The 22,282-nt window shown below is 41.3% G+C and overlaps 1 protein-coding gene across 2 annotated transcripts in view; it reads right to left on the bottom strand.

The window, feature by feature from the left end:
* slc16a4 (solute carrier family 16 member 4) overlaps positions 1-22,282 on the bottom strand; it is a 29,231-nt gene that overhangs the window by 5,551 nt on the left and 1,398 nt on the right. The window contains exons 1-8 of one of the 2 annotated variants that reach the window (XM_053424486.1): positions 16,701-16,790; positions 14,210-14,342; positions 13,123-13,255; positions 12,759-12,902; positions 12,248-12,409; positions 11,485-12,162; positions 3,565-3,776; positions 100-193 (exon numbers count right to left, since the gene is read on the bottom strand). In XM_053424486.1, coding sequence (XP_053280461.1) covers positions 100-193; positions 3,565-3,776; positions 11,485-12,162; positions 12,248-12,409; positions 12,759-12,902; positions 13,123-13,255; positions 14,210-14,326 — 1,540 coding nt within the window. In that variant the 5' untranslated portion in view covers positions 14,327-14,342; positions 16,701-16,790. Of the gene's footprint in view, positions 1-99; positions 194-3,564; positions 3,777-11,484; positions 12,163-12,247; positions 12,410-12,758; positions 12,903-13,122; positions 13,256-14,209; positions 14,343-16,700; positions 16,791-22,282 lie in introns of those variants that run through there. The other variant, XM_053424487.1, reaches the window with a different exon arrangement.

Genomic DNA, 22,282 nt, shown 5'->3' with positions numbered 1-22,282 from the left:
AAATGTCTAGTAAGTGTTTGTTATTGTGTGCGCACGTGTAAAAAAGTGGTTTAACACATGTACAAATCCTGAAGGTTTTCAACGGCACGGTCCACTCACCGGATAAAGGAGGCCCCGTGAGGCAGCCCAGGCCGACAAAGAACATGGAGAAGCCCATGGAGTTGTTTAGTTTCTCCGCCCCCACGAGATCCACCTGAAGAGCAAAACAACACATGTTACGACTGTGCTTACTCTAACTGCCGATAGTGAGTGTTTTGTTTATTTGATCTCTGCACAACTCACATATGCTTCATATTACTATGACAATACGATAAGAAAAATGTTCCAAAGCATCTATTGATTTGAAATGAATAGCGATTAGGCTGGTCAATAAAACGCCAGCACAAAAGCCTTTTGTAGGCACGGCGAGGAGGTGATGGACATGAGGGATCTATTTCAGATGGTTTAAAGGTCTTGCTGTTTTGTCATTCTCTGCTCAGAAAGAAGAGTTAAAGACTAAAAGAGTTAAAAGAAATAATAATGGGACATTTATCATGAGAATTATCGATGTCGACATTAACATTTTTATCTGTCTATAATTTTTGGCCATAGCATCTAATCCTGGAGCAATCAATTACGTCCGGCAAGCGAGTCCTCGAATGACCAAATGTCCAAATCACAGTGTTTTCTTTTACTGATTCTGAACCAGCACTGAGTTTATAAACCTGTTCAGTAACTCAGATCTATTACTTGTCTTGAGCTGAAAGAGTCAATAATCTGTTTGGGCGTGACAGCGGCTTCCAGGCCTTAGGGTTGCACATTGGCCTTAGTGTTATCCTTAACTTAGCCTGATATGACGACAGCATGTTTTATGATATGATGACACCTGCCCTACTTTTTAAACACATCCTTTAATTCAAAGTGTCCGTATCTGCAGCTTCATAATTGGGACATTCTGGTAGAATAGGTTTATATTATAGTAAATGTACATGACTTAACTTTATAAATTTAACACATTATTTGCCCCACTGCTGAGGCGCTTCCTTTCACCCTACAGCTATAAGTTACAGCTTCTGTAGTAAACACTACTGTGGCACTTTGACAGTGTTGACAAAAATAGTTCACTGAAGGAAAGGGAATGTGTGTGTGTGTGTGTGTGTGTGTGTGTGTGTGTGTGTGTGTGTGTGTGTGTGTGTGTGGGTGTGTGTGTGTGTGTGTGTGTGTGTGTGCGTGTGCGTGTGTGTGTGTTTAAGGCTTAAGTCTTTTAGGTTTTTAGTTCATAGTTACAAATAGTTTTAGATGGAAATAAGGCTAAGGGCTGAGGTTAGGCATTGGTGATGGTTCAAGCTTTGGGTTAGGGCCAATATGAGCAACCTCAAAAAGAGTGTGTGAGGCGAGTGTGTGTGTGTGTAATCATGGCAAAATGTAGTCTTGCCATGATGGGAGCAACAACTGAAGTGGGTTTTGAACACTTTGTGTTAATGTGTATCACGATATCGAAACCCAGATCCCCATGAAGTCCCAGTTTGAAGATGGGTGTGGATAAACCCATGAGTACAAATCCAATAATGCAGTATTGACTACTGAGCACTGGCTCAGGACGTCAACATGTTGTCGGTGTGATCCCATCCCAAGATGGTCTCCAGTCACGCTTCTCATCTCTTTGGCCCTGAGGCACGTCATGGCCTTTGAGGCAACACCACTGCCAAATGAAGTCACACCACATATGTTCTCATGTTTTGGTTATCAGGTGTGATGTGACTTCAAGACACTGGATACTCGCTGACCTAATGCGTTGTTCCACCCATAACGGCAGCTGAGGAATATCAACGATCAACTGCTTCAGCTTTTCTCTTTCAGTGCGTGACACAATGATGTGATGGTGTTATTTCACCTTTACGTGGTACAAAAGTTCCCCGCACACAAATAGACGTTACTGCGAATTCACCGGATGTAACCGTCTAATACTGGAAGGTCTCACAGGGTAAATAATCTACCCTCTGATAATAGAGAGAGTGACGCTGATGGTGTCGTGTGAAAAGTCAAGTGATATAGAGAGAGCTCTGTTTGAGAACCACGTATTCACAGCATCTTAACTCTAACTGCCCTGTGACCATGATAATGGCTAAAGATGAGCTGACACATCTTTGAATTAATCAGTGAAAGTTTGGCAACAGTATATTTCATGTTTCTATCCTGAAAAAAGTACAATACTGGTCAAAGATTTTAGAATACTTCCATTTTTGCATATTTGCATATTTCAGTGTCTCAATGCTTCTGAAAGTACAAAAGGGAACAAATTAACAATGGATGATATTAAATAGATATAAAATCTTGTTGAGACAAATTTGATCTAAATTATTTTGCAAACCCAGCATCATAAGCCATGCTGTTTGGTTCATCTCAAACCTGCTCGCTGGGGTTTAAGTTGTAATTTAATTCAGTTTTTTTGTTTTACCATGGGCAGTTTACTGTTCACATTTGTAACAGCCTAACTGGCAAACACCAGTAACGTTTGCTGAGAAAAATAACGTATTTAGTCAAAAACGAGTTAGCTTTGTTGGATTTGTAAGAAGTTGTTGATTTAAGAAGAAACTATTTTAAAGAACAGCTTCATTCACACTTAAGTGCAAATATGTATTCTTTCATTCTTAGCCATGATGTGATATTTCATCACTTTGGTCCAGACAGAGGAAACCTTTTTCACGATTGCACTGAAATTCTTATGTTCTTTTTTAAATGATATAGTATCGCAATGATTGAGGCGATTCCTTTTCTTGGCTTTGAATGAACTGTCTCAACAACTATTGGATGAAATTCTATAAAATTTGGTGCAGAAATTCATTATCTCCAGAGAATGTCGTGTATTCACATGTGTTATACTCTGACTTTTCATCTAGTGACATCACCGGGTTAAAATGTGTCCAATTCTTTGGTTTGTGACCAAAAGTCTACAAAAAATGAAGACATCCCCTTCTGTGTGTTAATTGCTAGTTGTCAACTTCTTGCATGCTAATGGTGAGCATTGGTTAACATGATACATACTTAACATGAGCTGCTAGTACCTCTGCAGACTAAAGTCTTGTTTTTTCATTGGTTATTATTATTATTTCCACTTCATTATGTTGTATTGTTTGCTTCTTGCATGTTCAGTTTAACTGCTGTCAACAGATCTGAATACAGGAAAACAACTCCACTATGGTATGATCTTGATAAAGACATTTGATAAATAATCATATTATTAATTAATTAAGTAATAATATTGGGTTAATGCACTTGTATTAGAGATGGTAATAGTAAAGTTATAGTTTTTATCTGGACAGTGAAAAGTTTGTTAAAGTTTGGATGAGCTGGAGGAAAGTGCGATGTGTGATGAGAGTGGGCGTGTCAGTTTGAGCCTTCACCTTTACGGACAATTTATTTTTGTTATTATTTCATGCTAAACAAACTTGACCCAATAAATCCATCGATCTATTTATCTATTACTGATTTAAAAAGTACAAGCCTGGTGAACTATAGTAACAGAGTTTGATTGAAGTGAGAACAAATGCACGACACATTTCTCGGATAAGACGGCCTCCTTACTAGAACAGGCAGCAGCAGCGCCATGTAGCCGCCACAGAAGACGGCAAAGAAGATGGCGTAGACCATGAGCAGGATGTAGGTGTTTGCGAGTGGCGACAGCAGGTTGACTATGCCACAGAGGATCAGGTAGGCTTTGTGGTAGTGGTATTTATGAAACAGGTTCTTGTCTGTCACCCAGCCTGAGGCTAGCTGGGCGATGGTCTCTGTGATACCTGCAACAAAAAGCAAACAGGTGAGGGGGATGGGTGGGTGGAGTGAAGACATGTGTGAGATTTGTGTACATTTACATATATATATATATATAGAGGAATTTATAATGCAGCTTGATAACAATTAGAGGAAAGTTACTTGGAAATTGGAAGAAAAAATTGTTAAATCCAAAATTAGAAACGTATATTGACGTCACGCACTTAACCGTATGTTACAGCAAACCTATGGAGGAGTCAAAGGTCAACATCTCTGAGGACAACAGGTAAATTGTTTGAATCAAGAGAGGTTAAGAATGAATCACATTTTCTTCTGTATTGACCTTATTATGAAGCGTTCAGAATATCTATATTATATAACTGTTCCTGGTCGCTCTCTCTTTCTTCTCTCCCCTCTTTTCCACCAACCCACCTCTCCTCTCTACCCCATTTTTATCCTCTCACTCCAACCCGGTCGAGAGACATTTAGATGATGTCTGCTGTGATTTGGCGCAATACAAATAAAATTATTAATGTCTTATCAAAATCTGTTTCACGGATGACGACAGAATGGAATAGTTGTTTAATTTTACTGCTTTTAAATTGCTTTTTAAATATTGGGGGAAAAAACAGATGGTTTATTTGTTAAATAATGTTCTTGATGCTGCTACCCTGGCTTCTTTCTTATTCTTTTTCCTTTCTCTAAATAATGGTGTCCTGCATAACCTCTACACAAGCTCCCTGGAAGAGCAGCGGTGATACTGAGTGATCCTGCTGGAGTTTCTTAATAGGAAGGAATGAGAGACGGGGGAAAAACATTCACCACAATAAAATATTCAGGTAGTAACAGGAAGCTGCTGTTTGGAAAGAGCAGCTCTCTTCTCCTTTCGAAATCCGGAACCAGTCCAGTCCAGAAACCAGAGTGATTTACAGTTATTTAAAAACCTAGTTACTGTTTAGACTTAGTGGTGAAGATGCAAATTTATCTGGTTATCTGTCAAACACATGACCTGATGGGAGGTAGTGTAGTTTCAATTCACCTGAGATAACCTGTGAAAGATGAACGCAGGGAGCTCGGAGCATACAAGTGTAGTGTCTTTAGAATATTTCTCCTAATTGTCTGCTTTATAAAAACATAGGCAGGACGATGTGTGGGCAGTAATTGCATGTGCGTGTGTATGATGGTAGGGCAAAGAAAGAATGTGACGCACCCTGTAAAAAAGGGGCGTAGATGTTACTTGCACCAAGTCCAGACAAGTCCCTGTTGTCCCCGGTCTGTGAAACGAAAAAACTGCCGTACCATAAGAAGGCGAGGGCACTATAGAATTTGCATGTTAACATCTGTATAACACCCCGACAACTGCCAGCTCAGCTAAATTCCAGCCCATCCTGATTGATTGTATGCTCCATGCAGGTGCAGTATGATGACTGGCCAAATATGTGCTGCTCAGTGCTGAGGTCAACTGGAACGCGATAGGCGCTGCGGAAACTGCAGTGGTGTATTGACCCGTCACAGGAATAGCTACAAGCAGGCTGCGCCACTGATCAATGAAACAAGCTGGTTCTGTGCAGATCGGAGTTACCCATCCTCTCTCTCAGCCTCTGCAGCACAACTGCAAACTGAGCTTGAACCCGATGCAGGAGAAACGACTGAGCTTTCATGCAGCACTGATGTGAACGTACTAAGTTAGGGATGCATATTTACACGTCATCTTACATCCATCAACACGTGGATGTTAATTAATGATCAGGTACATATTCAATCTTTGAGGCTCCGAATGAAACCCCAATGAATGGACGGTGGAAAGTCCCGTCAGTGAACGCCTCCGCTTTCCTTACATAAGAGAACCGTGAGCGTCCCTCTCGTCCGAGGTTAGAGAGATGACATGATGCAGCTGTGCTATGTTTGTGTGTCCTCCTCTGGCGACCCAAAGACAATGTCCCGGGGTGTCCCCTGCTTGCGTACAGATGAGCAGTGAGTCTGTTTGTGTGTCTTAGGCTCAGCAGGTCGGCCCAGGCCTGCAGCTGTTCGTGTTCAAACACAGCACAATGCAGTTTAGATGTGGCCTCTCCAAGTAGCAGCTGAAGCTGAGTGCACTGGGGACATTATCACTTTTGTCCGGTTCTCTCTGTAGTTCTAGCAGGTATGGGTTTATTAGCTGTCACGTCTTTCTGCTAATGTCGTGTTTGTCTAGTCCTTAAGGGCCCCATCTCACAATAAAAATCAACGTCACTTGCGAAGTGAGTGTAAATTTCAGGCTCATTCAGACGTACATTTTCTTGTCCGAACAGCAGATGCACTTGTGTCATGTGCTTTAGACCATGCTATTATAGAGTTTAAGTAGAGACCCTCGTGTTTCTGTCATTATTTCCTGTTTTATTATGAAATATTCACCTCTTGTCTTGCATTTATTTGTCTCCCCTCCCCAAGAGAACAGTGTCTGTCCTGATCTAGTCTCAATCGCTCATTGTAGGACCACGGTGTGTCTAGCGTTAAAACCCCTGGTTCCTTATCTGGTTTCATGTGTATGATCAGATTTTCAATTTGTGATTTGGGTCTTTAAGTCTGCTTGTGCCTGTTTCTTACACAGGGAGAATTTCAACAAATGGGAGCTGCATTCCCTCGGATTCAAAGCAGGACATTTCATCAATAGATTAGAGCAGCGGCTCATAAAAGGAATATTGGTTCTTCCAGCTTCTCTGAGGTTGTTGTTGGCTCGTCTTGCCTCCTCTTTTGTACGTCTTGCCGCCTCAGTGCTCCTCTGAAAAGGATCGGCCACTTTAGAGCGGGACATGAACAACATTGAGAGCCCCTGTTGTCACCACGCCAACAACTTTACTCGGTAAGCTGTTGCTTAGCGACTTCAGCTAGCTCCAGTGACGGTGGCTGAGAGTTGACGAACAGACCCGACCCGGATGATAGTGGCCTCCCTCGTTCATCCAAGTCAATGGGCCCCTATGACGAGCGCTGGGCCCGGGGGAAGAGACACAGTGGGACACTGGGATTCGGGCTTTGTGGTGCGGGTGGCACCCCGTCTCCCTCGCTCTGTCTCTCATTACAGCGCACATGACCAGACAATGTGACAGAACAAACGTTCTGCTCGCTGCTCGCTGGCACGAATCCTCATCTTGGTAAACCAACAGCCCATCAGATAGTGTTTGTTTACAGCTCCATAGATGAGGTTCCATAGAAACTGGTCTAAAACCTGTTCATTTTACACAGCAATATTATTTGACCCCAATCCTAGTTTGGTCTCGATCTATCAATGCTTCCATCCCAGCTGCCTTTCTGGTGAGGGACATATTATTTTGAGGCCTCTGTCTTTTTTCTCCACTTTCTCTTGCAGCAGCGGTGCTCAGCTGCTGTTTCTTCTGCGCTAACAAATGTAACACTGTATTTTTCCTAGAAGTCTACATAACATACGGTGGACATAAAAAATCTACACAGCAGAGGTAGGGTTATGTGATGTGAACAATTTAACCAAAATAAATAATTTCAGAACTTCTCCCTTCAATGTGACCTATAACCCAAAAAAACTTGGGGAATATAAAATACTGCACACTTGTTGCATAAGGGTGTTACAATGAAGGACGTGGCTGTGATCAGAATCAACCAATCACATTCTTATTCATGTTCAACAGTCGTTTGCATTCCTGCAATAAATTTAAATGACTGATAAAACTCTAAATAAATAAATAAAATAAGATTTTCTCAGCTGTGCAAAATCCATCCTCCACAAGGATCCTGAAACATGAAAGAGATCAAACTGTGGCTCAGCAGTGACATCCCTCCAAAACAGATGACAAGAGAACTGGTGAGTGAGGATTCAGCCATTAGACCTAAACCAACACTAAAGAAGGAACTGCAATTAAAGAAATAACGAAGCCTAGAACCAGGCATGGAAAGGACTCTGACACAGGAGGAGCAAATAGTGGTGGTTGCTTCCTACATGTGATATCTCCATCTCCAGGAGACAAATATCTGGGCTATATAAAGACATGTCATGCTAAGTTAAAAATTATTCTGTCTCTCAAAACCACATGAAAAAACGTGTTGTCTGATAAGAGGTGAAAACAAAATTTCCACCAGAGAGAAACCGGCACAGTGTTCGATACTAATCACCAAGTGGTTCCATTGGAAATGCCCATCTCAAGTAAATGCAGCATAAAATGACAATTACCGAGAGTGAAACATAAGACAGAGTGTAGTGTGTCAGTGTTACTATAAATGTTAACGGGTACTATCACGGTGTCAGCATCATGCTTTTCTTGTGTCAGCGTCAGGGTCGTAAATAGCTCCCAAAACTGGAGTGTAATCCTGAAGGTTACCTGAGGAAAAGTTTACGTAAGGACAAGGGGCCAAATAAGGTTAAGTCAAGATGTGGCAAGCTGAAAAACTGGCACATACAACCAGGAGATTGTACAAATGTTTTAATTAGAGCTGTGAAAAATAACGCGTTAACGCGTTATGATTAAATTACAGGATTAATTCGTTTTTTTTTTTTTAACGCATTTAACGCATGCGCAGAAGGACCTTCCAATTCCGCCGCCTCTGCACTAGTCGCCGCTCTAATGCAGTCAGACGGCAGCTGCCATTCAAACAAACAAACAACATGGATAATTCTGATGAACCTGAGGACCTTCTGGACGGGAAGATCGTGTTCCAAAAAAACAAAGATCGAACATTCAGTAAAACCAAGGTGATATGCACACTCTGCGAGAAGACGTTATCGTTTCACCGTAGCAATACCCGCCTAACCACCGCAACGCGAAGCATGTGTTGGTCGGCGAGGGGCGTTCAAGTGGAATGCGCCAAACCAGACTCACTCGCCGGACACATTGTGCAAAAGAAGCGGTCAGCTTTACTGTCAGAGAATTTGAACAAGTTAGTTTGCCTCACCAACTGGCTAAAGACCGAGTAGCTAAGAGGGCCTTTAGAGGCATTAGATTGTATCATGGTGTGGTTAATGGTTGTGTGAAAAAAATATAAAAAATGTCAACCATCCTATGGCTAAGAAGCTCAAATAATTTCTGTTTAATTTTTAAAAAAAAGTTTTATTCAACCACACAATGGCTAAGGAGCCCGAATATTGTTTAGGATGAAGATTATATTAATGTTCCATATGGAAAAGCAATGATAACTGCTGAAGAACTGCTGAGTTGCAGCACAAAAGAAAAGTTAAATGTCATAAATCTTGTTTTCACAAAAATATTCCGAAAAAATCGGTAATGTGATTAATCATGATTAATCTATAGAAACCTGTGATTAATTTGATTAAAAATTTTAATCATTTCACAGCCCTAGTTTTAATTTCTATTTAGTTTTACCCTTTTACCCGAAGTAAGATAACGCAAAGCGGACGGATAACCAAAGCAAAAACACCAGAAAGAAAACATAAATGCCTCCATACTGCTCCTGTGGTGTTATACAATTGTCCGTAAGCCCTGGCATTCCGGAAGCGGACATTTACGCTAAAAACATGGTATAAATGACACTGTTTCCAGTTGAATATGAATGTCGAGGCTGACACCAAAAGAGCAGTATGGACGCATGTTATGTTTTTTTGCTGGAATGCTGTTTTCCCCTGAAACTCTTAAAGTGTGTTTGTAGACTCAAACACTTTACCCACCTTTCCATCGGCATAGTGCTGAGTAGCTAACGAGTGAATTTTCAATTTTCGGAGAACTATCCCTTTAAGGAAACAACCAGATGCAACTTTACATCATGCTCTGTGAAAAAAAACTCCTTGCCTAACCTCACAATCACATCTCGCACACCATCAACTTCATTACATCTTCAGACCTGGGATCACAAATGTGTCTCGTACCTTGTGAAAGTCACATCTAAAAGGTAATACTCTCTCTGTCTGCTGATTGCCCAGTACTGAAGGAGAGACTACAAAACAGAAGCCTGTAACTTATAAATGCTCGACCCCATCTGGAGCACTTCAATTATTAACAAAGCCTGACCAAGCACTCATAAAGAATTACACGTGCACATGTGGCGTGTGGTCAACATGTTAATGCTGTTTTCTGTTCATATGGAGTGGCCTCATCAATGGCGTACTGCTGAACCCACACACCCTGGCCAGTGGACTAAAGTTCAGCTTTTATGTAAGCACATTCATTACATAAGACTGCAGAGACTGAGCAGCTCACAAATAATTAATGCCTAGAAGTTGACTAGGGAATTTTTTTTTTGGGATCACCATTTAAACCTGGACCTCCTGCCTCACAGTCTCTGTGCAATTCCAGCTGGAAGCCACAGTCGGAAAAGATCAAATGGCAACAGTCAGTCAGTTCATAAAGAGTGCGGTTGTTTGACTTTGATCTTTATCCACATGTGTAAGTGGCGTCTTATCTAATAGACATTGATAAGACAGCTTGTGTGATGAGACTAGCTTTGACCTTCATAAGGTCATTGTCGTGTATATTCGTTAGAGAAGATCATTTTGGTATGTGCTTAAAACATAATGACAGGCTTACATTTATGATGCCTGCTTTCTGGACTCTCAGACATTCTCAGAGAGTCCTCCAGATGTTTGTTTTTAGAAGTTCTCTACCTTGTTGGAAGGACCTTCAACTTAGGGAATGATCTCTGATCGGCTAATGGATGGGTGAAGAAGGAACGTTCTTGACCAATGTTTCTTCATCTTCAGACACAAAAACATGCCCTTCTTTAGTCAGAAATCCCATTGGGGACGTCATTCACCTGAAGTCATGGGCGGAACTAACCTCTCTATATAAATGTGTGTAAGGCCCCGGCTAGTCAGACTTCACTATTTGGCCTGGGTGATTTCTCCTATCATCTAGAGCTCGTCCTGACCTGTACTACTTTTGTGTAATAAACATTATTATACTAGTAAGTACTTAGTCCGCGGTGTCCTTCCTTCACAACAACTTCAACAACAACATCGACCTCTCGGCTGGATAGAATATACCATATCATACTTAAAGAATTACTCACGTTTAAAAAGTATGAAGCGGTAAGACAAAAATGTAAAGTTACAGGGAACACAGCAGCGGTCGCTACACGTGAACTCCAGATAATGTGCAAATCAATTCGTCTAGACATTTTCCTGACTTTATCTTTCACATCTGCAGAACGCAGTGGGAGATTGTCCTGGTCCATCGTGTTAAAACAACAGGAAAATGTCCGGAGTGTTCAGGTTAAGGGTGGTGCCTGCTGGGTAGATCATACAGGAGGCTGTACGTGACGTATACATTCCTCTACATGTTTTTATCACCAAAAGCTCTCAAACATAGCTGTGTTTCATTCTGCCATATTTTAGTTATTTCTTTCGTTTTGTGTCTGTCACATGCTAGGAACATCATCATCATCATGCCCACTCACTCACTCTCTATAAAATATCAATCTCCACTCTCACACAGGCTCACTCTCTTTTTACCAGGGGGCCAGCAGAAAGAATATCCACAGAGACTGACTCTGACATTTGTGTCGTCACATAAGAAGTCCAGTGAATGTCTGCAAACAGCTCTACAGAGGTAACCAGGGAGGGAAGTCTTGTGAAATGGGTGCTGCTATTAGATATTAGGATTTCTGGTAGAATTTCTATTGAAATATGGTGACGAGAAGCAGCTCTGCTAGTAAACATGATAGTGTTTTTAATCATATCATGTAACCCTCATCAAAAGAGCAAATAGACTTCTAACACACTATTCCTCTAGGTGGATAATAACAGCACAGTACAAACATTGGACCGATGTGTCTCACCTGCCACAGAGATGATAAATGAAGCATCCATGGCATCGATGCCCAGGGTTCTGGCTCGGGCAGACAGGTGGAAATAAGGGATGAAGTAGGCCAGCTGGCTGAAGACCACGGACCAAGTGTAGATGCAAAAAAACGGGTCCTTTAGCAACGAAAAGTCCAGCACTTTGGTTTGTACGACGGCCACCTCGCTGGGTGTGCAGTCATGCGAGGGATGTCCAACAATGCTGGACCCATTCATGCCGCCATTGTGCTCGGCTGAGCTGTCCGGAGTGCTGGGTTTACACTGAACCGAGTCATGGTAAGGCTCGTGGCCATTCACACCACTGAGGACCAGGCTTGTCAGTTCAGGTTTCACTGACTGGTCCTCGGGCCCCTGAGTACATTGGCCCCCCAGGTTCTCAGTGTCCCTGTGAGGGAGAGGAAGGGAAGGGGATGAGTCTGATTTGGCGATGCCATTGGATAAGTGAGTGGAGCCGTTCAAGCAGCTCTTGGAGTATTCCTTCTCTAAGGAGCTCTTGGAGTATTCCTTCTCTAAGGAGCTCTTGAGGGAAACAGCAGGGCTCTTTTGGTCGGGGGAAGAGGTAGCGTTTGGCACAGGAGGCTTTACATTGAGTGGTCGCAGAAGCATCCCAGAGGCCACCAGGTTCAGCATTAGACCTCCAAGAATCAGCATCGCCCCTGTGGAACAGAAATAAAACTCAACCGTCCACAAAAAATGCTAAGAAAACCCTGCTTGCTAAATTAAAAGATGTGTGCTGCCTACCTTGCCAGGCATATAGGTCCAGGAGCAGCTGAGTAAATGGGGCAAGGGCAAAGGTCAAACCCATCCCAGAACGTCCAATCGCATACGCTGTTGCTAACCGCTTTCGAAAGTACAGAGCTGTGACCACTGAGAAGGCCTGGTATAGTAGTGCGAAACCCATCCCTAAGCGAAAAGAACGTGTCAGCGATCGGAATGTGAGCAGTCAAGAGAGAGTCGTTCACAAACAATGACCTTAAATCAGTAGTTGTCAAACTTTTCTTGTTGTGACTCACTTCCGAAGTCACAAAAACAATATATAGGTCATAATGAAAGGGCAAACAACAAATAAAGAAATTCCAACTTGAATTTAACTTGTTTATTTACCTTCCCAGCCACCATTGCATTGGCTGTATGCCCCCACCCTCCAGTTTGAGAACCACTGACTTAAATAACTGTCCTCATGCAGAGGAGGACCTTTGTCCTTTTAGAGTCATTAGGAAAACATTTTGGTTTGAATCTCATTTGTACTTACCAACTACCACTCCCATGCTGACGTAGAGGAACACCAAGCTGTTTGCGTAAACACTCATGATGAAGCCTCCGCTGACCAGCAACGCCCCAGTGATGGAGGTCTTCCGGGTTCCGAACTTGGCACACGCCACAGAGGCCATGGGTGCTGCAAAACACGCAGAGGAAGAAGCACAGACCCTCAGGATCTAAAAATACCACTTGTTTTTCTGCTGTTCAATCCTTAAGAGTAAACATGCATAAAGAGGAAAACAGAGTTCAAGTGATATAGATACATACAGCTTGAATCTCGTCTTTCTACATTAACAGCAGATACAGAGGAGAGAGAATTCAATCAAATGAGCTACATAGATGATGCAGATTCAAACCTCCAGACAGCCGCATGCTTGACATGATGGAACCAATCCAGCTGATGCTTTCTGACGAGCCTCCAAAGTCGTCTTGGAAAGCCACAAAGAAGATCCCAAAGCTCTTCAGTGTTCCCATCACTAGGACATTCACCTGATTGTACACATGGAAATAAAAATCATTATTAGCCGAGGCTGTCTCTGAGGTAGATGAACTTTTCTCTATTATGTTGTCATTTCAGGTTTTGTGCTCAAACTCTGCAAAACACACATATGGGCAAACACATGAAAATATAACATAAATCAGTGTTATCAAAAAGTGGCACAAGTACTGCAGTACAAGTTGGGACCTGTACAATGTTATTGGATTTAATATTTCCTCTTAACACAAACTTCTATTTGTCATAGTATCGAAGCAAATTTGTGCTAAAATTCCCCAATCAGCTCATCACGTGAAGCTAAACATCATTGTGTATCCGTTACCTTAGAATGAGCCTTTTATACTATACAGGTAGAGGTGAACGGTACACAGTGATGTACTGGTGTTTTGAAACGGATGCGGACAGCCACTGGTAACCAGTGAAGGGAGCAGAGGAGCGGAGTAGTGTGAGTGAACTTAGGTTAAAGATCAGCCGAGCTGCTGCATTCTGGATGAGCTGCAGAGGTCGGATGGCACTAGCAGGCAGACGAGCCAGCAGGTAGTTAAAATAGTTTAGGCGTGAGGTGATCAGGACCTGGACAAAAAGCTGCACCATTGAGTGAGAAGGGGATGTATACTCCTAATGTTGAGCAGCATGTCTCTACAGGAACCGTCTGTTGCAGTAATGTTGGCAGTTAGGGAGAGGTTAATGTCGAGTGTCACACCCAGTCTGGGTGGAGGCTTCAAAGGAAGGTCAATGGTAATTGCCAGCAGGCAAGATACATTGTATCTCAACACACTGCTTGGCTAATCCAGGGAACATCCAAAGAATGGCGCCATCCACGTCAAGCATAACTTTATATTACATTTTGTGCAATAAATGGGTAAAATCATGACAGTGTTCTGACTGAATTGACGTTATTACACTGCATAAGCCACCACCATATCATACAAATGAGGCGGACATACCAGGAAGCAATGCAGCACCACCATCCAGCCCCAACCTCCATCTGGAGGGTCCTCGTATTGGATCTCTTTATCCTTCTCCTTCTTTGAGCTCATGGCGTCCTTCCTGAACAGGTTCATGGCTGCCTTGGTTTAACTAGAGGGGAAAAAAAGGGAAATATACATAATTTTCATCTCAGGCTGAATAATACGAAGCATCCACAATCACAAGGTAACATGATTATAAATACAAATGGTGCATCATTCTAAGGTCATGTTCGAGATTCATTGAAAAAATAAATCAAAATGAACGGTATTTTGAAGCGTTGCATGCGTTTTGCGCACCTGCGTCCGTCACGTGATGTTGATTCTTGCCTGCTAACTGCTCATTACGGTCAATGCTATCAATTGCACATCACACTGTGAAAATATTATGTAAATTGAATAGTTGTAAAACAAAGCTTATTTCCTGTTACCAGTGGGTGGCGCCATCGGTATTATTACATACAGTCTAATAGATCTGTTCAAGTCTGGGCTCTGATGTAGGGTGAGCAATTTTGTGTCAATGAACAACTTCATTTTCACATTGATCAATAGGTGGCGCTATTACCCTGAGAAAATATTGACACATAGAGCTGTTCAGGCTTGGACTCCTATCAGGAGACAGAAGTTTGCTGGTGATAGGACAAAGGGAGAGAGAGACGTCACCTTTGAAAGACATCAAAGATTCCTATGAACTATGACCTCTGACTGTCACTTTAGGAGTGGAGTTGTTTGTTGACGGCTCAGCATCAAAGGATTCATGGTCCATCAAACTTTGACGCTATGCCACTGTCACACCATGTCACGAAAAAAACTGTCTTTGAGTTTTTATCTCCATCAAGTTTAGATGACACTCATCTCAATTTGAAGTTGATCTGATGTAAGCCCTGGTACAAGTACCTCAAAGTAAAAATGTGGAATATGGCATAACTGGTCACCAAGATCTGTGTGAAGATCGGTCAATATGAACGCGTTCCAGGGGTCTCGGGGGGGGGGGGGGGCATTGTGCCATTTTTCCACGGCCATATAAAATTACTCCAGAATACATACATTTTCACCACTTCCTAATTTTCTGACCATTTTTGTACGAATTTCAGCATGTTAAAGCCCTCAAAAAGCCAATTAATTTCCCTTTTTCAATAGGGCCTCCCACTGTCTTCTATTGCTCGGTGCGCGGGACCTAAAAATAACAATTATATATTCACATAGTAACCCACATGGATTTCACAGTTGAATCCACCAGTTATAGCTTTTTACATGTTAAAGAAAAACATGGAGCATATAAGAGTTAAAAAATAAACCACTGATATAATATTTATTTTTCTTCATGCAACCACCTAGAAACCGGCATGACATAAACTCGATTAAATCCATTTCATCCATTCAAAATATGATATGTGACATCAAATTGCTGCTTTGAGGGTAACGACAGACGACAGTTTTATTGTATTAACTTGAAAAGGCACTGAGCTGTGAAACTGCTCAGTTACAGTGCGGCTTCCCCACAGGACTGTGTCTCAGCAGTGTTTACATTAAGTGTGACTATGTCTGAGCAAGAGCATTATTCAAGATCCCTTTCAGCATGAAACAGCATGCATGAATTTGCTTTGCTTTGATGATGTCTCGTGATGATTTACTCTGTGAACGGTAAACTCTGGGGCTTTTCCAGGAGGCGGTTGTGCAAAGTTTATCTGGAAACTTAGCGGAGTAAAACCACGAAACCCTCAGTTATTCACACTCAGCTAACAGAAGCAGTGTTTGAACAACTTGAAACAACACAGATGAAAAACAGGACCGACCTGCTCAAACGTACGCTGCTGTTTCCGTCAGAATCAGAATTTAATTATTTCGGATAAGAGGAGTGAAGCCCTGTGGGGGTTTTTTTTTCCTTCTCATGCTGTCACAGCAAAACCTTTGTAATGCACATATGATGTAAGAGTCGGCGGTTGTAATGTAGCAATGTGCTAAAAAGGAGAGGTGTAAAGTAACGAACTACATTTGCTCACGTTACTGTAATTGAGTAGTCTTTTTGTGTACTTTGTAATTTTTTGAGTAGTTTTTGAAATGGATAATTTTACTTTTACTTAAGTAGATTTTGACTTAAGTATTGTACTTCGCTACATTGGAAATTACGTCCGTAACTGAGTCAAAAAATAAAGTTCAAGGCGCAAGGCAACTCTCACTGCAGTGGTAGATGCTGCATAGAGAGGATAACGTTCCTTCACGTGCACGTTCAACATATGAAAACTGATCGTAAAATTCACTGTTCGCAATAAATATGCGCGACATGCACAACACTGCACAGGGAGCCACTGCAGATGGGCCTAAGAGCCGCGGGTTGCCGACCCCTGGCTCCGGCGAAAAAGCGACTTGTTAACTGCTCCGCCGTTAAAGAGATGCGGACGTCAAAGCATTAGTTCGGCTATAATATTAGTTCATCCTCGCATTTTCACCTCCCGGTCGCGCGCCCCACCTGTTATGTCTCCGTGCTCCGTGTTATGCCTCGATAAGGCGCACCACACAGTTTGAGAATCACTGCGCTACACAGGGCCGGCCCTAGCACATTTGGGGCTCTATGCAAGCTTCACTCCTGGCTGTTCACTTCAAAGCGAGCCCGGATGAGCTCTACTCACCTTGAAAATCAGCTGCTGCTTAAACTCAACAAGAAGTGTGTAGACTAGTTATCAAAAGGTCAACCAAAGTTTAAACAAAAGTTTAAATATACAGTGGGACAGCGGCATTTTAACTTTTATTTTAGCTGTCATGTGGTTCATGTCTTGACATGTCCTCCCAAAAGTTCTTAAATGTTGTGTTGACATGTTAAATGTTTGACATGTTTAATGTCATTGCACTTATATCTGTAAAGATTCTCCTTTAATTAAAAAAAAAACAGTTTTGGGATTGGATTTATGACCCCTTGTCCTTTTTTGCACTGTATAGGAGCGGCCCCCATCAAGTTGTTGGAAGTAACTAAGTAACTTTTACTTAAAGTACATTTTAAATGAACTACTTTTGACTTTTACTTGAGTAGATTTTTAGATGGGTACTTTTAATTGTACTTAAGTAAAATGTCATCAAAGTAAAGGTACATTTACTTGAGTACAATATTTCAGTACTTTTTACACCTCTGCTAAAAAGGCCTGGGATGAAAACTGCTGGGGATCTAGGGACGTAAACAAGGATATAAACAATACGCATTTAAAATTCCTCCCAAAATTAGCAACTTTATGGATGGAATGCATCCCACACAAGGCCTCAAGGGTAAATAGAAATGGTTCTAATGGGAAAAAGGAAGAAACCCTTTCTTAAGAGACCTTTAAGTGAATCAATTTTGTATTTACAACGTGACATTAATGTAGAAATCTTAATAAGAAGGCTATAAAGTGCATTAAAAATGAAAATAAACAAGCTATTTAAATGTGTGTTCACACTTGTGGTCTGTAGGATAGGATGTTTGTATTGTGTAATGGGAGCAGAGGGTCAATTCAGTGCATTAATAATACCTTGTATTTTTGGTGAGTATAATGTTCTGCCACTCGTCCGTGTGTGTGTGTGTGTGTGTGTGTGTGTACAGTATATGTGTAACTTATGAAAGTAAGACTTAAGCCCCAAGTCTGCGGCTTAGTGAAATGAACCTGTTCTCCTGTTGTGACGCGAGTCAGGAGCTATGTTTCTGCCTGTGATGTGAATCAACTGCACTGCAGTTTGCACCCCCCAGCAGGCAGAGTGTGACCCTGAACCACAGCGAGCCCTTCTTGTAACATGTTTCGATCGGATACTCCCTCTGTCCTGAATTCAGATTGTTTTAACTCAGGTAACAACTCCCTTTGCAACAACTTATCATTCATATATTTGTACTGATACTCCTCAGACATTCGCAAATAATAAGAACATCTTTCTTAGAGTTGGTCTAGATCAGTCAGCAATACAAAGCAGTAGAAAACATACATAAGAACAACATTTTGCCATCTTTCATTATTCAAACGAAACCGATTGGCAGTGTATTACATAATAAGGCCAGGTGAGTTTGCTTTATGTGTGCTGCAGCTGGCACTCCAGTCTTAGGGCCAGGTCACACATACACAAACTGAAAAGGAATTTCGTGGGTCAAAGTTCAGCCAAGTTGAACTCCACATGAAGCCAAACTACGATTTTCTTTTCCACGGGATGTTTTACTCGCCTCCTCGCTCGCAGAGATTGGAAGTGAACGGGAGGCGAAGGTTCGCCGCTGATACATTCACGTAACCGGGGCCTTGACTCGTCACAAATGGGTGTTCGGTCAGGACCCCTTGGCATCGCACACTGTGTCTTCTTATCAATCTTATTGTTTTAAAACAAACTACAGTCTTTTCCTAATCTTTACTAAGTGTGTATGGGGATCGCAGGCATTTCTCATCAGCCTGAATCCCACTTTCGCCCCTGAGTATGATAACGTGCCAACATGTCCTGAGTTAACATGCTTTTAAAAATAATAAATCGCTGTGTGACATGTCTCTAACTGTTCTCAGGTCTGCGTGCGTCACCAAGTAATTAAATTGAAACGTCTGTTAAAAACTGTCTTTCCTAACCACTTCGTCAAGATGTGGAGAATGTATAATAAAACCTCGCCTCAGATGCTGAAAGTCACCTTGAACAAAGTAGGAGCAGGGGGCATAATAAACCAGTGTTCATAACTAGTCTATTGTGGCCTTCAGCACTAACTCAGTCTGACTTAGACCTGCATAAGAAGCCGTGACCAAATTAGAGAGCAGAGAGCGGATTAAAAAGGGGAATGAATTGGGCCAGTGTACTGCGGGGAAAATATTTCGCCCATGTGCTGTTCACAAGTTGTCCCCAGAGTGTGCTTTAGTGCATGTTTGTGAACGTGCCGGGTTGTGAGGGTTTGCCCCGTCTTACGGCCCATGTCCAGCAGGACATGTGGATTGAACGGTCTCCGGATTCTGTCTCCATTTGACCTACATTCCATTTATAGGGATATACATTTACAAACGTGTTTCCTGCACGAGGAAAGACTCACAACAAACAATGAGATACCACTCAGATCTTCTAAAAGTCTGATTCATCAGTTTAAGGGAGGACTGAGTGGGGGCGAGTAAAAAGGCACGCCGGGCCAGTCAAACCTTTATAGATTTTTTATGGTCCATTGCCTCCAATGGTGCAGGTTTGTCATTGGACAAATTCTGCTAAGAGGCTCCTCCCTGACCCGTGGCATATGACAATTACACTTCAACTCACTTCATCTTTTGGTCTAAGAATGATCAGACCTATGCATAACAGAATTGGGTATAACAATATATTTAATTAATAGAAGTTGTTCTATAAATTCCCAAGATAAGTGGATATTAACATTTCCCTAAATAAGACATTGTTATCATAGAATGTAGAAAGGAAACACTGAGCTTTGGCTTTAATTGGTAAAGGCTAATTGTCTGGTGTCTCCTCTACTGACAAACCTGAGCGTAGCTCCTGTAAATGATAGGGGACAATATAGATTTGATCAGCTGCATCAGGCTCATTCAAACTGGCTCTTAAACTAATCCTTTGACAGACGGATGTCAGAGTGATAGATCTTCACGTCTCAACAGTAGAATGAAGACCAGAAGATTTTGCTCCAGCTCGAGAGCTAACATTTATTTCAGTCAGAATGAAGCCGATAACCACAAGTTTAAAACCCTAATTTAAACACACATATAAATGCTTAGAGCTAAACCATTTACCATGTAGCAAGATTTAGCTCAATACAGCTATTGTTTTATATGCTGTAATATCAAAGCAGGTAAAATCATGTGTGGATCGGAAAAAAAATCAACTGTCAAAAGTATATTTCCTATTAAAGCCCATTTTTGTCATTTAAATTAGAGGGAATAACCAAACGTAAAAAATTTTTATCATCATCCCCATCGTACACTACATTTATATTTGTCTGCCATGTACAGAGAATAAAACAGTGGAGCATTAAAAAAACATTGTATCACACAACTTTCTTGTAATCCCACAATGCATTGGGATCACGTTGTGGATGCAAAAGTTTAGACAACACTGCACTTCACAACATTAAACTTCATGCATGATGATTCATAAGTGTATGAAATCTAAATTGACTGCTTATAACACGAAAAAACTACTGTCCATTAAAGAGGGAGAAGTGAATGAGCATTTTAAGACACATCCCCAGAAAAATTTACTTTTGATTCCCATAAGCTGCCATCAATGAGGAAATGTAAGGAATGCAGAAGTTCACTCTCTTCACTCTCTGATCGCCACACCCTCGCTTCCACCCTTCGACCAGTCGACAGATTTGTTAACCATATATATTAATGGTAAGAAAATAATTCTGTTTTACAGCTTATGCTTATTAATTTATAAAATTCATCAGAAACAGAGAAGAAGCTGTTGAGTTTGTCTCTAAATGTTCTGGGAGTGACTGTGGTTTCTGATCTTCATAGAATTGTAGTAATGGAACCAGTTTGTTATATTAAAATTAGGGCTGTGAAATGATTAAAATTTTTAATCAAATTAATCACAGGTTTCTATAGATTAATCATGATTAATCACATTACCGATTTTTTCGGAATATTTTTGTGAAAACAAGATTTATGACATTTAACTTTTCTTTTGTGCTGCAACTCAGCAGTTCTTCAGCAGTTATCATTGCTTTTCCATATGGAACATTAATATAATCTTCATCCTAAACAGAATTCGGGTTCCTTAGCCATTGTGTGGTTGAATAAAACTTTTTTTTTAAAATTAAACAGAAATTATTTGAGCTTCTTAGCCATAGGATGGTTGACATTTTTTATATTTTTTGTCACACAACCATTAACCACACCAATGCTACAATCTAATGCCTCTAAAGGCCCTCTTAGCTACTCGGTCTTTAGCCAGTTGGTGAGGCAAACTAACTTGTTCAAATTCTCTGACAGTAAAGCTGACCGCTTCTTTTGCACAATGTGTCCGGCGAGTGAGTCTGGTTTGGCGCATTCCACCTGAACGCCCCTCGCCGACCAACACATGCTTCGCGTTGCGGTGGTTATGTGGGTATTGCTACGGTGAAACGATAACGTCTTCTCGCAGAGTGTGCATATCACCTTGGTTTTACTGAATGTTCGATCTTTGTTTTTTTGGAACACGATCTTCCCGTCCAGAAGGTCCTCAGGTTCATCAGAATTATCCATGTTGTTTGTTTGTTTGAATGGCAGCTGCCGTCTGACTGCATTAGAGCGGCAACTAGTGCAGAGGCGGCGGAATTGGAAGGTCCTTCTGCGCATGCGTTAAATGCGTTAAAAAAAAAAAACGAATTAATCCTGTAATTTAATCATAACGCGTTAACGCGTTATTTTTCACAGCTCTAATTAAAATCACTGTTTTATTGATTTGTGTTTTTGATTCCCGCAAAAGTCGGCGAGAGCAACAAGACACAGAACAGTGGAACTGACTGTATGAGAGTTTCACTCTACTTAAATATAAGCAATATCTACAGTATGCATGGTTGAAAGGAGAGGAAGACAGACAGACAGAGAAATGAATGCAGGTCACAGGGCAGACAGCCAAACAACCCAAATTAAATATTAAACTATTAGTATAACATGTAGTATAACTATGTTAACATAAAGTTAAGACAGTTATGCATTCATGTTAAACATTGTTAGCCTGGGAGTTCATGAATAATGACCCGGTTTTCTTGAAGTCACGCTGACATCGACCTTTGACCTTTGACCACCAAATTAGTCCATCCTTGTGTCCATGAGATAATATTTGTCCAAAATGTTGAGAAACTCTCTAAAAGCCCTCATGAGTTGTTATTTGAAAAAAATAAATGACAATAGGAAGAACAGGAAACTCAATAACAGCTTCGCTGGGGTTTGTGAGGCTAAAATCTGCCAACAGAAACTATACAGCAGAAAACTAGAGCCCTACTCTATGATATGAGACCTATGATAAACAAACTCAATTGTGAAATATTGAAAGACAACGTTTTTCACTTATTCTCAGAGCATGGTATCACTGCTTCGCTTTGTTCTGGGGGAAAATTTCCTGTTGACTTCATTCTGCACA

Source organism: Pleuronectes platessa, chromosome 6, assembly GCF_947347685.1.
Source record: "Pleuronectes platessa chromosome 6, fPlePla1.1, whole genome shotgun sequence".
NCBI classification, from domain to species: domain Eukaryota; kingdom Metazoa; phylum Chordata; class Actinopteri; order Pleuronectiformes; family Pleuronectidae; genus Pleuronectes; species Pleuronectes platessa.
The sequence above is the reverse complement of the archived record's forward strand: the minus strand, read 5'-3'. Positions and strand labels throughout refer to the sequence as shown.